Source organism: Chlamydotis macqueenii, chromosome 3, assembly GCF_036417535.1.
Source record: "Chlamydotis macqueenii isolate bChlMac1 chromosome 3, bChlMac1.mat, whole genome shotgun sequence".
Taxonomy (NCBI): domain Eukaryota; kingdom Metazoa; phylum Chordata; class Aves; order Otidiformes; family Otididae; genus Chlamydotis; species Chlamydotis macqueenii.
Genome location: NC_141558.1, coordinates 753628 through 768937, shown reverse-complemented (window position 1 = coordinate 768937; position 15310 = coordinate 753628). Strand labels below are relative to the sequence as shown.

General features: G+C 52.2%; 1 protein-coding gene across 9 annotated transcripts in view; it reads left to right on the top strand.

Moving 5' to 3' along the window:
• Positions 1-15310, top strand: part of ASXL2 (ASXL transcriptional regulator 2) — a 102303-nt gene that overhangs the window by 42688 nt on the left and 44305 nt on the right. For 7 of the 9 annotated variants that reach the window (XM_086743556.1, XM_086743547.1, XM_086743550.1 and 4 more), the window contains 2 exons: positions 1172-1280; positions 5230-5380. In XM_086743556.1, coding sequence (XP_086599682.1) covers positions 1172-1280; positions 5230-5380 — 260 coding nt within the window. Of the gene's footprint in view, positions 1-766; positions 1090-1171; positions 1281-5229; positions 5381-15310 lie in introns of those variants that run through there. The other 2 variants (XM_086743548.1, XM_086743554.1) reach the window with 2 other exon arrangements.

Here is a 15310-nt window from a genome sequence, read left to right as displayed (position 1 = left end):
AGCCACCGGATCTGGCCGGCGTTCCCTGGGGGTCTCCTACCTGGTTTTGGTACGTGCTGGGGCAGAGGAGGCCAGGCCGGTTTCAGGATGTTGGCCTCTCCTTGTGCCTGACAGCAGTAGTTGAGCTGAGCTCTGCTGCTGCTCTTAGGCAGGGCTTGGCGCGTGCGTGCCCTGCCCGAATCGTCGAAGGGCTGTGCTTGTCCTCCCCTTTATTTCCCTTTCCCAGGGCTCGTTTAACTGCTGGTGAGGCAGGTTTCTTTGAATGCTCGCAGCAAAACTTACTGCAGACAGAGCTCCATCTCCTGCTCGGGGCTTTCAGGTAACCAGTCACAAATTTAGGGTTTGAGTCAATTCGGTGGTTTTGCTTCCAGCCTTTGTGACGGGGTGTTGGGAGGCGAAAACTTCTCGCCTGGGTCCTGTGCAGGGGCTGTGCTCCATCCCGACGCGCTCCACGAGCAGGGACACCCGTTTGGTAGGGGCTGTGACCAGCCTGACCCTGCAGTGGAGCAACGGTCACCAGCCTGCCGTGCCCACCTGATTTTGCTTCTGCCTGCAGAGGGGGGGCTTTAAAAAAGCAAACAAAGAAACCCCCGCCCGCACTGGTGAGAAGTGGATCTTCTGTGCCGCTTCTCCCAGCCAGGGTGGAAGAGCTCCACTCTTTTCAGGGGAAATCGTGTAATTGGTTTCCATTCTTTATCCCACAACCCTCATTTTGATATGACATGGGGGTTTTTTGGGGGGGGGGGGGGGGAACAGACCAAAAAAAACCCCCCAAAAACCACTGTACAACTTGAAATCTTTGCGGTTAGTAGCTCTCCACACGTCTGCTCTGGGTTTCAGATGGGCAGCGCTGAGTATCTAGAGCTCTGAAAACGTGTGACCGTTTCGATGCTCTGCAAACAAGTATTGAGGAGCCTGAACTTGGGGTTTATTTGTTTGATTTTATTTTTTTTTTTCTTTCCCTGGGACTGGAGCGTGGGTACGTGGACTGGTTTCACTGTTGCTTGTTACTGCAGCTTCAACTTGTATTCTCCCTGGGAATAGAAGTTGGATCTGGAGCCTGTGTGCCTCTGCATGCGCGCTGGGCAGGTGAGGGCGGCGGCTGTCTCGCAGCAGCCGATTAGCGCTGACGAGGCACGTTCCAACACTAACCTGGCGGTTTTGTTTTCAGCGGGACCTCTCCTCTGGCGTGCCTGAATGCGATGTTGCACACGAACTCCCGAGGGGAAGAGGGCATTTTCTATAAAGTGCCGGGGCGCATGGGCGTCTACACCCTGAAGGTGAGTGTCTCGGCTGGGGAGTTCTGTTTGAATTGAGTCCCTGGGAGGCTTTTAGCCACTTAAAAATACGCTGGATGAGAATCACCCAAGGAGGGACCAGTTCCTCAGGAGCATGAGCTGCAGCATAAACTTTCTCTCCAAATGCAAGCGCGACGTCTTCGTGCTTGCCAGTGAGCACCTGGGTGCTGAAAGTGCAAGGGAAGGTGCCGGTTTTAATCACAGCGATGTAGTTTGCTGATAGTGATTACTATCCCAGCAATAAAAGAGCGATTAACTTTGTAATGAAATTTTACCCCTACGAGGGTGACTTCATTTTCATTGATCTCTACTCATATCTAGAAATGAAAAATTACCTTGTCCTCACTCTGTTCATAGTTGGCAGGGAGCACTTGTGGGGGAAGAGCGTGGATTCCTCGATTTATCTGATCAGCACCGTTAAAAACAATCTTTATTCGAAACCTCTTTCCCAGTTGAACTACTGGAGGGAAGCCAGCTCACACTGGTGTCGATTGTCTGTAAATTTGGATCTGAAGACCGCTGTAAGATAGGATTCCTCTCCCTACACGCAGACCTCTCCCGTGCAACCTCTCTTCTGGTAGCTTCTGGTATTTGAGTTGCGTGTATTGTGGTATTTTCTGTGGTTTGCAAGGCTGTGTTCTGGGTGAGCTCTGGGGGGCTGATTGATTTTTTTTTTTGTTCCCCCACCCTCTTCCCCTCAACTTTCCTTTATAAGCTTTGTGTCATCCCTCAGCCCCGCCCCCCCCCCCCGTATCCCAAATCCTCATTTTCCTCCACTTCCACATCTCATTACTTACAAAGGTCACGCTGGCCCTCTCCAGAGCTATCTGGTGGGTCCTGGTGGCCCATCAGCAAGCGACTGGAGCCTCTTGGTCTTTGGTGTGTATCTGGTAGCCCTGCTTATCCCGTTTGTGTCTCTGTATGGTTTTTGCTGCTTACTTTCAAAGTGATAAAAAGTAAAATAGGAAAATCTGAAGAGAAAGAACAAGCGAGGCACGCACACATTGTGTGTATTTGTCTTGAGCTTGTTTCCCTTCTGGATGCCCTTGTTTCTCTCTTGGGTTCCTGGGAGATGGGAGCGCTGGGGGTGTCTGTGCCCCAGGAGGGATGCGCAGCGGCTGCAATGCTCCCTCGTGCCCCTCCTTCACCTGTGCCTGCTCTTGGTGCAGCACGCGGGGTCCTGTCCTGTGGCACGGCAGCCACCGCGCGGCCCCTGCTTGCGCGGAGGTTTGGAGGTTTGCCTTTGTCCCAGCAACCACCAGCCGTGCCCGGTTGCTGCACGGCGCGTTACTTGGAAATCCAGTGCGTTGGTTTGTTGAATTTTTCCACACTGTGCAGTGGACTTGCTGTTCACCAGCAGCCTGGAAGATTCCGGTCTGGAGGAACATTTTTACGTGCTATTTGGAGAAGTCTGCCTAGTTCATCTCGTACATGGATACTAAACCCAGTGCACGCCATCTTGCCAGGTGTCTTTCTAGGACTGATAGCTGAGAGACCAAATTCTATTTGATTACTGAGCGTGGATCACTAAAAGGAAGAAGTTCACTTATTGAAAGAGCAACAAGTAGAGCGTGGAGAAGGTTGTTCTGCAGTTGAGAGTTCATTTCTGCTTTGAAAGAACTTCAGTAGGGTGAGCTGCAGGAGTTGATGTTAATGGAGATCCTGTACTGATGTCTCGCATGGAAACTTTGAGAGAACACAGGATCCACAGTGTGGACTGGACACCGCATCAGAAGGTACTGGTGGAAACCTTTCGCTGGTAAGAAGAGGTGCAGCTGGAAGGAGAGCCGCTAACGTTGTGCGGGCTTTGTCGGCTAATGGGGCAGCTGTCTGCAGAAGCGAGGGCAGGCTGGAATCGCAGGGTGATGGTGGTGGGATGGGACCTCTGGAGATCATCTGGTCCAACCCACCATTTAATGCAGGGTCAGCTAGAGCGCGTAGCTCAGGGCCGTGTCCAGTCGTGGGCTACATTTGAGGTCCTACAGGGATGGAGACCCTCCCAGCTTCTCTGGGAGCCTGTTCCAGTGTCATCATTCTTGCAGTAAAGAAGTTTTTCCTTATGTGGAAGTGGAATTTCTGCGTTTCAGTTTGTGCCCGTTGCCTCTCACCCTTTGTCTGGGCACACTGAGAAGAATCTGGCTCTGTCGTCTTTACCCCCTCCCACCAGAAATGCCAGGTCGGGGCAAGCCAAGAAGCCCAGGTTTTCTAGCTGGTCGTGAGTTCCTCCTTACCTGGCAGGAGGTGAAGGCGTCCAGTGCCGAGGCTTCCTCTCCTGTCGACAGAAGACTTTGAAAGAGACCTTCTGAAAAAACGGAACTGGATGTGTAATTGCCGTGTCTCAGGTGACCACATGGCTTTCCAAAGGCTAAGCTGTGGAGGAGGTGTGCTGGAGTGTCGGCTTTAGGAATACGCAAGCTAGTCTTTGTTGACTTTGGTGACACTTGGTGTAAATAAAGATTATTATTTTTTTTTTTCTCCCCTGCTTTTGGTGGTGTATTCGCTTCCACTGTGATTTAAAAGTAACTTTATTTCTGAAGCGCAGGATGAAAATACAATTGAAGATTGAACCTATTAGTTGGCCTTGCTGGTGGAAGAAATCTGGAATTAATTAAATTGGTAACACTTGTGTCACCTTCAGGGCTTTTTGGCCTTATTTGTGGAAATTAGTCGTAGCTCTGATTTCAGAGAAAGCACAAGAAATCAATTCTGTAACTGGAGAGAGAGGTGTTGGGATTTACTTTTTCCAGTGGGTGTTAACAGAAGGGTTTTTGCCATCTGGTGCACACAGACCCATTTGTCTGCCCAGGACTCACCACCGCTGCCCTCGTGCCTTGCACAGCAGAGCTAAAGGTTCAGTTCCGTTGCTAACAAGGAATCTGGGACGACAGCATCATGTCAGGTGTGTCGTGTGACGGGTGAGGTGATGGGACGGGAGCGGAGGAGCGGGGACGAGCTGGTGCCGCTGTCCTGCCCTTGGCTGCGCGCCTCCGCAAGGAGCCCGAGCTGTGGGGCTGGGTGGGCAGCCCAGGCCCTGGGCAGGAGCGCTCTGTGGTCGCTAATTAGCACTCATTTCCATGTAGGTGAAATCCTGAATCCGGCGGGATGATCACTAGAGGGCAGCCTGGGTTTAGGTGTGGACAGGGCGAAACCGCTGCTGGTTCTCTGCGCTGACAAGTGTCCATCCAAAACTGCGTAGGTGAGGGCGGTGAGCCCACCGCCACAGCCTTCGCTGCGCAGAAACAGCCGCCAGCTCCGTTTTCGCAAGGACCTGTCCCAGCAGGCCGGGGGCTGCTGGGGACCTGGCTGGGAAAAGAACGTTACCTGGGATGGCGGGACACTGAGCCGTCAAACTGTTCTTCTGCTGGGAACTTCCAAAATTGGCTTTTCTCATAAAGCGGGAGTGCGTTGGAGTTAGCGGTTGTGGATGAAGAAGTTAAGGACGAGCACGCCTGCAAAGTGCTGACCAGGGCGGTGTGAAAGGTGTGCCAGCTGGGATTGCATTGAATCACAGAACCACAGAGGGTTTGGGTGGGGAGGGAGCGTTCAAGGCCACCCAGCCCAACCCCCCTGCCAGGAGCAGGGACATCTCCAACCAGATCAGGTTGCTCACAGCCCCGGCCAACCTGGCCTGGGATGTTTCCAGGGACGGGGCATCCACCGCCTCTCTGGGCACCCTGGGCCAGTGTCCCACCACCCTCAGAGTAAAACATTTCTTCCTTGTATGTAATCCGAATCTATAGCCATATTTTCCATGGGCTCACAGCAGGCAGCGTGAGTGTTTAAGAGGCCAGGGCTAAGCAGTTCTGACATGGCTCTGAAGCATAAAAGAATCCACAGTCAGTGCTTGGTAAATAAAACCGCTGCTTTCAAGAGTTTTGTTAATCGGGCGGGTGTTCTGTGGAGTGGGTAACCCTGTTCCTCCCCTTTGCAGAAGGATGTTCCGGATGGGTTGAAGGAGCTGTCTGACGGCTCGGAGGAGAGCAGCGACGCCCAGTCCGACTCTCAGAGCTCCGAGAACAGCAGCAGCAGCAGTGACGGCTGCAGGAACAAAGATGGGAAGAAAAGCAGATGGAAAAGGAAAGGTAATTTTCCTTTTCAGGAGCGCTGATTTTAACATGGTCTGTGTCCGTGAAGGACTTGAGGGTTTTTGTCCGTCACATCTGTTGCGTTATAAAGACAGGCTTTTACAGTTAACAGCCTAAAATCCACCGGTACCATTGGTGCTCCTGGACTGACGCAAGCGTTGATTGACTGTCCTGGCCCCGAAGGGGAGAAGGTGCCGGCGTTCGGTGTGTTTAAGCCCTGACACAGGTCGCAGAGCAGCACGCTGTGCTTCGCGCCCAGGAGCAGTGCATCTCTTTCTGCCAGGTTTTCCCTGCCATCCGCCTGCCTTCCCAAGAAGATTGCGCCTTTTACTTCTGGCCGCTTGATGCTTTTGGGTGCCACGCTGCCTGGGAGCGAGCGCAGGATCTCTGAGGGTGAAGCCTGATGTGAACCGCTGGTCCCGCAGGGTGTGGACTTGAGCCGCTGTGCTGTTTGCTGTCCTGGTTGGGACTGCTTGCCTTCCCAAGCCAGGCAGTATTTAGGTGTTTGGTACCGCTGAATAGTAAATCATTTACAACCTCAGCTGATACAGCGAAGTGCTGCTTTTCCAAAGGAAGCAATTCCTGGAGCCCGGTTCCAGAGAGCACAGTCGTGCGCCTGCCAGCAGCGCTCCACGCGCGGGTGCAGCCGCTCCCACGGCACTGGGACACGAGGGGATGGAGCAGGACCCGTGAGGAGACCCGCCAGAGAACTAGCATGGGGCTTTGGGACGACAGAGCCGGGACTTGCAGGCGATCTTGCTTACCCTTGTTTCCTCTCCTGACTCTTTTCCAGTCGTATTGGATCGTTTCTGGGATCTGGGGGTGGAAATGCCCGTACGCTGCCAAACACATGTTCCGTGAATGGTGTCTGTCCTCTCTTTTATTTTGTCTTCTAACAACTCTTAGCATTTTTTGCTTATTCCTTTCCATCATATTCTGTAAGCCTTTGCTTTTTTGGCTGTTGATGGGCTTTGAGTTGCTGCTTTCACCTGCAGTCACTCCGGGGTCGTTTTCCTGAGCAGCAGTAGCTGTTTGAGCTGTTCTCCCCTTTGGTCGTTACGTTGCCTTTATCTTTGCTGAGTTCCACCTCCTGTTTCCGTGCCCTTCCTGAGGTATCGCGAGGCCCTTTAGCAGTTCTTCCTTTGCAGTCGGGTTTAGTCTCTTGTTACGCAGAACAACCTCTGCCTGCAGCCTGTGTCCCACCGCGGATCACGTACGTTGGATGGCGTGGGTGGCAGCGTGCTTCCTTGGGCGCCCCACGGGCCGCCGCGCCGCGGTGGGGGGAAACCTGCCTGGGTCTGTCTCCTCTTAACTTAGTCAGCTACTAATCTGCGGGACTTAAAGATCTGCAGGACTTGAAGTAGTTTCTTCTACTCCGTTCCTGCACCAGACGAGTTTATTTCTAACTCCCGAGTCATCTGGTGGGTGTAACCACTTTCTCCGGGCTCTGTCGTGGCTTATTTAAATGTCTGTGCCACTGGCACGTGTTGTACCCTTTCAGGTGCTCCTTTTAATTTCTTTTTAGCTTCTTTCTGTGTTTCACTGTGGTTCTGCTTTTTATGGAGTTGAGTATTGCTGTGACAGGGCCTGTGACTTTTTTAGAAATTTCCTTGTAGATGTGAATGTTTTCTGCATTTAAGAAGGCAAAAAAACCAAAACCCTAAAACCAAAACTGCTTAGTTCAGCTAGAAATCAGAAGCTTCATGTGAGAATGAAATGTTCTGGCCTGTATTACACACGAGAACTTTCAAAGGCGTAAGTAAGTTACCTGGTATTTTAATCTGTGAAAGGTTTTGCTATGAGGGGGTTGGGTTTTTAAGCAATTTGGGTAAGACTGAAGTTGGAAGTACATTGTACTGTTATGTTACGAGAGGAGGTGAGCAACCTTGTGCTTTTACACGGTGTTGTAGGACAGTGGTGACGCTGTCCTGGTGAAATCTGCGCTCGTGTGTGAATGTTGAGATTCTGCTTCGTGGTGGGGAAGGTACAGATGTGTACCTACACTTCGTAGCATAAATCCCAGCTGAATGAGCTGCCCTCCTCTAAAATAGCTCTCTCCGTTCTCTTAGCCTGTGGCTGGCCGGTTTTGCACTACACACCCACGCAGAGCCTGGACTTTGGCTTGGGCTGAATTTCACCGAGAAAAGGTTTAGTCCCACCCGTTCTGGGCAGCCCTCCTGTCGCGGGTCAGAGCCTGGCTGGCCTGGGATGAGCCCGCTCCAGCGGGAAGGAGGGTCTGTGGAGGGGGCATGGGTGCGGGCAGGAGCACCCACTCCATCCGGCACCCCGGCAGTGCCCCCAAAGCCACGGAGGGTGGCTCAGTTCGAGAAATGTGTGCTGTTGGCACTTTATTTCCTGATGGGCTTTCTCTCATGGCAAAATAAGAAAATGGACTCGTGCAGCGTGGCTGTGCGTCGTCCCTCCGCACGGGACAGAGCCGCCCACGCCGGCACGCTTGCCCCGTGCAGTGCCGGTTGGTGCTGCTGTGTCAGTGATGCGCCGGGGAAGGGAGCGACCGCGCCGGGGCTTTCCCCTCGCCTTTTGCTGTGCTAGCCATTTCTTGCCTCTTTGTTTTGCAGCAGGTATTTCCTTTCTCTGTTGTTCTGCGTTTCCTCTTTCTCGTCTTGCCGCTGTCGGCTGTGGCGGTGCGGCTGGAGAGCAGCGGTGCTGCTCTGCTGTGCCTGCCCCAGGTGCCACCACTGCCGCCCCCTCACTGCCAGGGTCTTGGGGATTTGGAGATCCCGGGGACGCCTGCAGTGCAGGACATCTGCAGGTATCCAAGAAGAAAGCCGTTTGGGGTTTTTTTAAGCTAGATAATTTAGGCTTGCTGCCACTCAAATGCCCGTGAAGCTCTGCGTCTGACAAGCATCTTCCCAAAAGCGAAGATGCCCCAGAAGAGGCAATAGGAGTGTCTTCTCCTCAGGCTCCTTCTTTGTGTTTTCCCTGCAATGTAGCTTCGCTTTGGAGATTTCAAATGGAAGCATAACAGCTGAAAGAATTGGGCATGTTTGGTGCACTCGAATAAAGAAATACATCAGAGGTCTGAGGGCCGTTTTGGGTGACTGGGATCCTGACCGCTTGCTGTGGGAGCCTTGGTGGGTGTTACAGTCCACGCCTTTCATGAGGGACTTCAGAAATCCGTAATGAAGGACGTAAACAAGAGAGTTCTTTGCAAAAAATATCTTTTAAAGAAAAGAAAAGATACATTAACCTTCCAAAAAACTCCCGATTGACGGTGCTGATCTCCCTCCCAGGGTGTGACTGCGGGAGGGGAGGTACGGGCAGAGTCAAGGCTCCGAGTTAACGGCTGCTGCAGGGAATGGTCGGGTCCTGAAGGACGCTTAATGGCAGCAGCTGTAGATGAACATCTGGATTGATTCCTCCTCTGTTCTTAAACTGTGCCTTTCAAAGCTGATTCCGTCCAAACTGAAACGAGTAGCCGGAGGGCTGACAAAGATCGTGAGGTCCCTGCTTCTCGCAGCAGTGCGTGGCTGGGAAGGGAGCAGAGGCACCGCAGCCGTTCCGAGGGGGCGAAAGGCTGCGGCTTGGCCTCCTGTGAGAAGAGACACGAGGGGGGTGTGGCTGTCCCAGCTGCAGGAGGAGCAGCTTCTGGAGCTTGCTGTTTGCAGCCGTGCAAACCATGCGACGCCAGAGCATAAACCTGCAGCAACTTGGGCTCTGCTAGTTCTAGGTCTTCTTGCTTAATTTTGCTGTGATAGCTCTGTCTTCTGGCGCTGGGAAGCCTGGTTTATCTCCCCAGCTCCGTTTCTTGGCTGTGCCGTAACTTTGCGTGGAAGTTAAATGATCCAAAGCTGTTTCGTGAGTAAAGTAAGGTACTCTGGTAAATGGTTCAAAAAGCTTTTGTATGAAACATTTAAAAATTGTAGTATTTGTAAGGCCACACGCTGTAACTCAGATATTTTAGAGAGTACTTTTCACTAAGTGGAACCCACACTTCTATCAGCTTGAGTTTCTCAAAGCGCAGACCAGCTCTACTCGGAGAGCTGACAGTCTCAGAGACCTGGGTAAGAGTTGTGCCACGAAGTCCACAAGCAAGAAAATGTACTTTCGTTTTTAGTACTTCATTTACTTTCTGCATCTGAAAAGATTCTTTTGACTTCCTCCAGCAAAACCTGATGTTTCAAGGTCTTGCTCATGTAAAAACTAACTTGAATTTAATGTCCAAGGAGTTGCTGTGAAAAGCATAGTGAAAGTAGAAAGAACAAAAGGCGTCAGCTCGCTGCCAGCCGCGGTTTGTCTCCGAGTTCTGCAGTCAGCACCGTTTGCAAGGGGAGGTGACTGAATCGCCTGGCGGGAGCTCCTGGCGATGGCAGTGCCGACCTGGGGGACGAGGAGCCGCGGCGCTGATGCTGGCACCTCTCCTCGATGCCTCCATGGGTTTTACTGCTCTTTCCCTCTACAAGAGCAGGAGAGTTTCTCTATTGACACAGGTTTTATTTTCAGTCGGTGCGTTTGTTTGCTCTGCTTTAACCAGAAAAGCATGAAATTCCAATTAGAAAGATTCCTCCAGCGTTGAGCTGCGTCGCATCAGCTCTGGAATGCAGCACTCCTACACGGCCGCTTCCTGGACGGTCTGTGCGTGCGTGGAACACACAAAAGCCTCCTTCCTCATGGAAAAAAAACCCTAGTCACTCAGCTCGAGAACAGCCCAAATTCAACAGAGCTGTGGCATCGCGCGGCTGCTGGCCATGTTTTCACCCGTGTGGCGTTTGAGGTCGGGCTGTCGGTGTCCACCCGCCCTTTGGAGCTCAGCCCATCCCAAGAGTCTCTGTAGGCAGCAGCGCTAGTACAGGGTGCAGCTGCTTTTTTTTTTTCCCTCAAGGATTAGGGAGGATAGTTTTTATTGGGAGAATCCAGAATTCTGATAAAATCAGTGAAGAGCATGCAGACGGGGGTAGACAGCGAGCAGATGAGCTGTGTGCATAGTATTTTGCTCAGAGGCTTTGAGTGGAGCTCTTTGAGACGGCCGCGTAGCTTATCGTGACATTATTTTCGCTCATATACATATGAAACAGGAAGCGCGTTCAGATAACATCAACAGCCACTTCCTTATATGTTCAAAAATAAAGCGCTCTGACAGCCGCGCTGGCACTTTGATTTCAGAAAGGCCAGAGCCCTGCGCGCCTGCAGCCCCACACGGGCGTTCCGCGGGACCAATCGGGGCACAGGTTCAGAAGTTTGAAAACAAGCCCCATGCCCTGCTGCCCGTACATCCGCGCGCGAGCGGGAGGCGGGAGGAAGCCGGGAGCAGCACTGACTGCGGAGCTGAAGCGGCAGCAGCGATGTTCACGGAGCAGCTCTGTGCGGTTCCCCTGGAAGGTAAGATGCGGCTGTTGCAGCAGCGTTGTGGGAATGAAGGGGGTGTGTTCCCGGCTGGGCCCTCGGTGCCGGTCAGAGGTGAGACAGACACCTCTTCTTCGGCCTCGAAGCAGCCACTCGGCTGTCATCTTCAGAGTTTGAGGATGAAAACAAAACATTTTTGGATAGTGTACTTGTAAAAGGATGCTGGCGAGTTTTCTCGGGTTCTGTGTTGTTTTAAATCATTCTGAAACTTGAAGTGTAAACGCCGCAATTCCGAACGCTTTTCTCACCGTTTCAGTACTATTTTTGTCGGACAACGTGCAGGCGGTTTGTGCGCATGAGATGCAGTGGCTCGGTGCCGCTGTCTGCGTGCACCTCGTTTGTACGCCCGGGGCTGGGTCTGAGCTCAGGGCTACTGCCCTGGTCTGGCCTTACGGTGTCTGGAAATAACGTAAGCACAGCTCGGTCTTGTTTCCGTGGCCAGCTGCCGTTTCGGTTGACTGGAGTGGAACCGCCACCAGTGCCCACACCTGGCTTTGCAAGCTGGTGCGAACAAATCAAAGGCGTTTGGTTCCAGTATGGAGCTGCCCAGGCTTTCATAGCCCCTGACAGTGGAAACGGCTGTCAAAGTTGGGTTTTCCTGCGCTTTCTGCCGTGTCCCTGGTGTGCCCTTTCTAATCAGGGTCATCCTGAAAGAGAAGGGGCTTGTTTAGCTGCTATAGCTGGCACCTTCCCTGAGAGCCTTTGAATAACAGATCTCTCCTCCAGCAAAACCCAACCTGAGTTTGCTGTATTCAGAAGGAGAAAAAAAATCAGGTAGTAAAGTGAACTTTAAGAGAAAAGGAGGAAACAAAGTGGGCAAGATTATGGATAATCCTTCTTCATTAGCCGATGATCAGCTTGTCGTGCGTTTTTGTACAGCGGACGTGGGCTGGTGGGTCCCTCGTGCTCCCAGGCGGTCAGACCTTGGCTTGACCAGATTAGTGTTCAAAGCGAAAAGTGACTAGATTTGGTCAAATGTCGTTTACTGGAAATCGATTAGGAGGTTTTGGTGAGGTTAAAATAGGATATCGCCGTAAACTCTTCTGAAGTAGGACAGCAAAGGAGAGTATCTGGAGTAATTAAACTTCTACACTGCGTTCACTGCCAGTGGCCCATGCTTGGGAAAACGGGAATAAGAAGTAAAGCACTGTTCTGCACCTGAAGTGTTGTGCGTTGTCTTTTGGTGTAGAGGAAAGCCTCGGCGGCCCGGGCACGCAGAAACGCGGCTGGAGGCCGTGGCCCGCCCTTGCTGCGAGGGCTTTGCTGTGGGGATGGCTCCCAGCTTCCTCGGTGAACACCCGCGGCCCGGCCACGGCGCTGCCTTCAGAAAGCGCTTTGCTGCCGCGCGCCCGTGACAGCTGCCGAAAAAGAACTTTAAGAAGAATTCTGTTTGGGTTATGTCATTTTGTTTCTTCCTGCTCGAGATTTGGTGGAAGTATCAGCTTTTCTAAAGACAGCCAGTTCCTGCCTGAGCTTGTGACTCATGAGGAAGCTGCTTCCCGAGTATCACGCTATGCAGTTTGCCAAGGAGCCTGCAGACACAACGCCGAAAACGTTTCGTTTTCCTTAATTTAGGTTAGTGCATCTTCTATTTACGCGAGTATATCGTAGTATCCAGATTTTCAGTGAGCTGTAGTTTCTCATACTGGGCTGTACAGCCTCTAAGGGCTTCCTCTCCAGCAATTAAGTGATATTTCCATTAGACTTCACAGCAAGCGCTGCCATTTTTTTTTTTCCTTTTTTTTTTTTTCTTTTTTATGTTGCATGAGCAGCAGTCATCAGCAGTGGTCACGGGCCCTTACACATGGCTCTGCCTTTGGTAGATGTTTTGGACGTGTAGGAAAATGGGCAGATTTTTTGCATGAATTCCCATGCAAGAATTTTCCTCAGAAGGTAAAAATCCTAAGGCTCACTGAAGAAATGACAGATTGGTTTTCGGCAGGGCGCCTTCAGTCCGTGCTTTTACCGAGTGAACTTTTGCAGTCCTTTCCCAGCCCTTCAGCAAACTCTCAGCTTACGGTCCTGGCCTTACTAAGCTGCATCCAGCGTTCCCTCGCTGCAGAGCTCGTCCCGGGAGAGAGCTCATCCATGAGAAGAGCCAGCCAGAAGCTGCAGTTACTGGTCTGTTATTTGGAGTCGGTGGCGTCAACTGGAGAAGCCTTGGGCGTTGCTCCTGCCCGGTCCCCGACCGATGTGGGGCGGGCAGCTGCTTTGGGGTGGTGACTCCCATCAGCACAGAATTTTGAAGGTACTGCGTGGCCCCACGTATTTCCACTGAAACGCAGGGCAATGTGATGTGTAAGTCCCTAATTTGTTTTGCAGAAAACAGAAGAGTGGGCAGGCGTTTTGCATGGCAAGCGCCTTTCAGAAAAAGCCGGTTTTCTTGGGGTTTCACATCCCCCGGGCAGGCGCTGTTTGCCCCCACGGGTGCCTGTTAGGGAGGGCAGCGTCAGCCCGGTGGCTCCGTTGGGCTCTGCGGCAGCTGCGGAGGGCGCGTGGCCGCGCTGCCCTTGGGGACGCCCACTGGCGCTGGAGGCACGATGACCTGGAAGGGTTCAGCCGCAGAGCTGGAGTTTGAGGGCAAAGAGGAATTGAAAGCTGGTACGTGTGGCTGCAGCTGCGCAGGGCGGGCAGAGCAGTGGTGAAACTGCTGCTGTTTCAGTCCCGAGCTTTGCTGTCCTAGAGCTTTCCGATTGCCTTCAGCAGGTTTCTCAGGTGCTTCTCTGAGCTGGAGACTTAGGAGAATCCAGTACATGCGTGTTTGGTAAGAGTCACCAAGTATAGCTCTATTGTTCCGTTAAATTCAGAGTTTCCAGCTCTATTGCATTATAATTAGAAATATTTTTACTGCCGAGCCTGACAGCAGACTCCACAGTGCGGGATGGGGCAGGAACACGTCCAGGCGTTTCTCTGTGCTCAGCAGGTCTCCAGCGCGTAGGAGATGAACGCTGACAGGCTCTGAGGGGCAGCCCGCTCCCCTGAGGAGCCCCGAGGTGGTGGAAATGCTCCTGTCCAAAGCAGCAGGCGCCTCTCGGCGACAGCCTGAGGACATGCAGGAGCTGGTGGTACAAGCTTTCGCCCGGAGCAGGGACGGTTCTGCTGTGCGGTATGCACAGAACAGGCTCATGTAGGGAGTGACAGAACAAGAGGAAAGGGCCTCAAGTTGCCCAGGGGAGGTTTAGGTTGGATATTGGGAAACGTTTCTTCACTGAAAGGGTTGTCAGGCACTGGAACAGGCTGCCCGGGGAGGCGCCTGCTGCCTTGGCAGTGTGAGGTTAAGAGTTGGACTTGATCTTAAAGGTCTTTTCCAACCTAAATGACTCCATGTCGATGTCCCACCTCCTGTCAGCAGCAGTACGTGGGTACACAAAGCAAAGCGTGTGCAGCCCTGTCTGAGGGCAGGGGCTGCTTTCTGCACGAGCTTTCTCATCTGGGTATTTTTTTTACCTTCACCGCGTCAGCGTCCCTGACTTGCTTTTGAGATTTCTGCAATTCATTCTGTCATTCCATGTCAAAGAAAATCTCAGCGGCTTTGCCTCTCAGCCTCACACACTGTGTCACGTTCAATTTTTACCCGCAAAAACGTGTGCCAGGTGCCTTTGCTCTCTAGAAGAAAGGTCGTCTGTGACCTCTTGCTCCTCTAAGCTTTGTGTTGTAGGAGAAAGGGAGCACGAATTTGAAAATACAAACTGTTCTTCACAAGGAGCCACGTGGAGAAGACAAGAGGCAGCGGGTACAAGTTGCGCTGGGAGAGGTTTCATCTTGACATCAGACATTTTTTACAGTAAGAGCAGTCATTCACTGGAACAACCTCCCCGGGGACGTGGTGGAGTCCCCAGTGTTGGAGATTTTCAAGATGCAATTGGACAAGATGGTAGGTAATCTCGTCTGGGCTGCCTTTCCCATGGGTGGTTGAACTGGATGATCTTTCAGGAAACACCCTGCCAACTTGGGTCTTTCTGTGGATCTCTGGAAAGCGGACGGGGAGCTAGCCATCTGCATACAGCAGACGCACGCTTCGCTGTCAGATCATCGGAAGGGCTCGGAGACCACTCGCTGTGAAGACGCAGCAGGAATTCCTACTGGGAGAGGGACGGGCTGAAGGGCTCCTGGCCTCCCAGCCCAAGACGCCTGCGTGGTTGGCACCTCGGTGCTGGTCCTGCCAGCTGAGGACTCGCTTCGTTCTTCAAAGCAAAATGCACGTTCAGGAGGTGTTTGATCTCTCTGCATGTGAAGCCATTTCTGCGTAAAGCTTGAATTTCTTGTTTCACCGGCATGATGGGATCCTCCTTTAACCTCTCTAGATCTATTTTTCCTTATTCCCTTTAATCTTAAACTGGTTCTCTATTGAATCAGTACTGGGGTTTTTGAACTGTGTGCTGTGATACTGAGATTGTATCTTTTACGTCTGCATGCAGAAGCAGCCTTGCTAGGATGGGTTGGGTGTTTTCTGGAGCCAGAAAATACGATCCTCAGGACTGACCGTCTTGACGGCTCAAGGTCTCGGGAATGAAGACTCAAGCTTGGTGTGCTCAAGAACAGCAATAGCGAGTCCCATCGCAG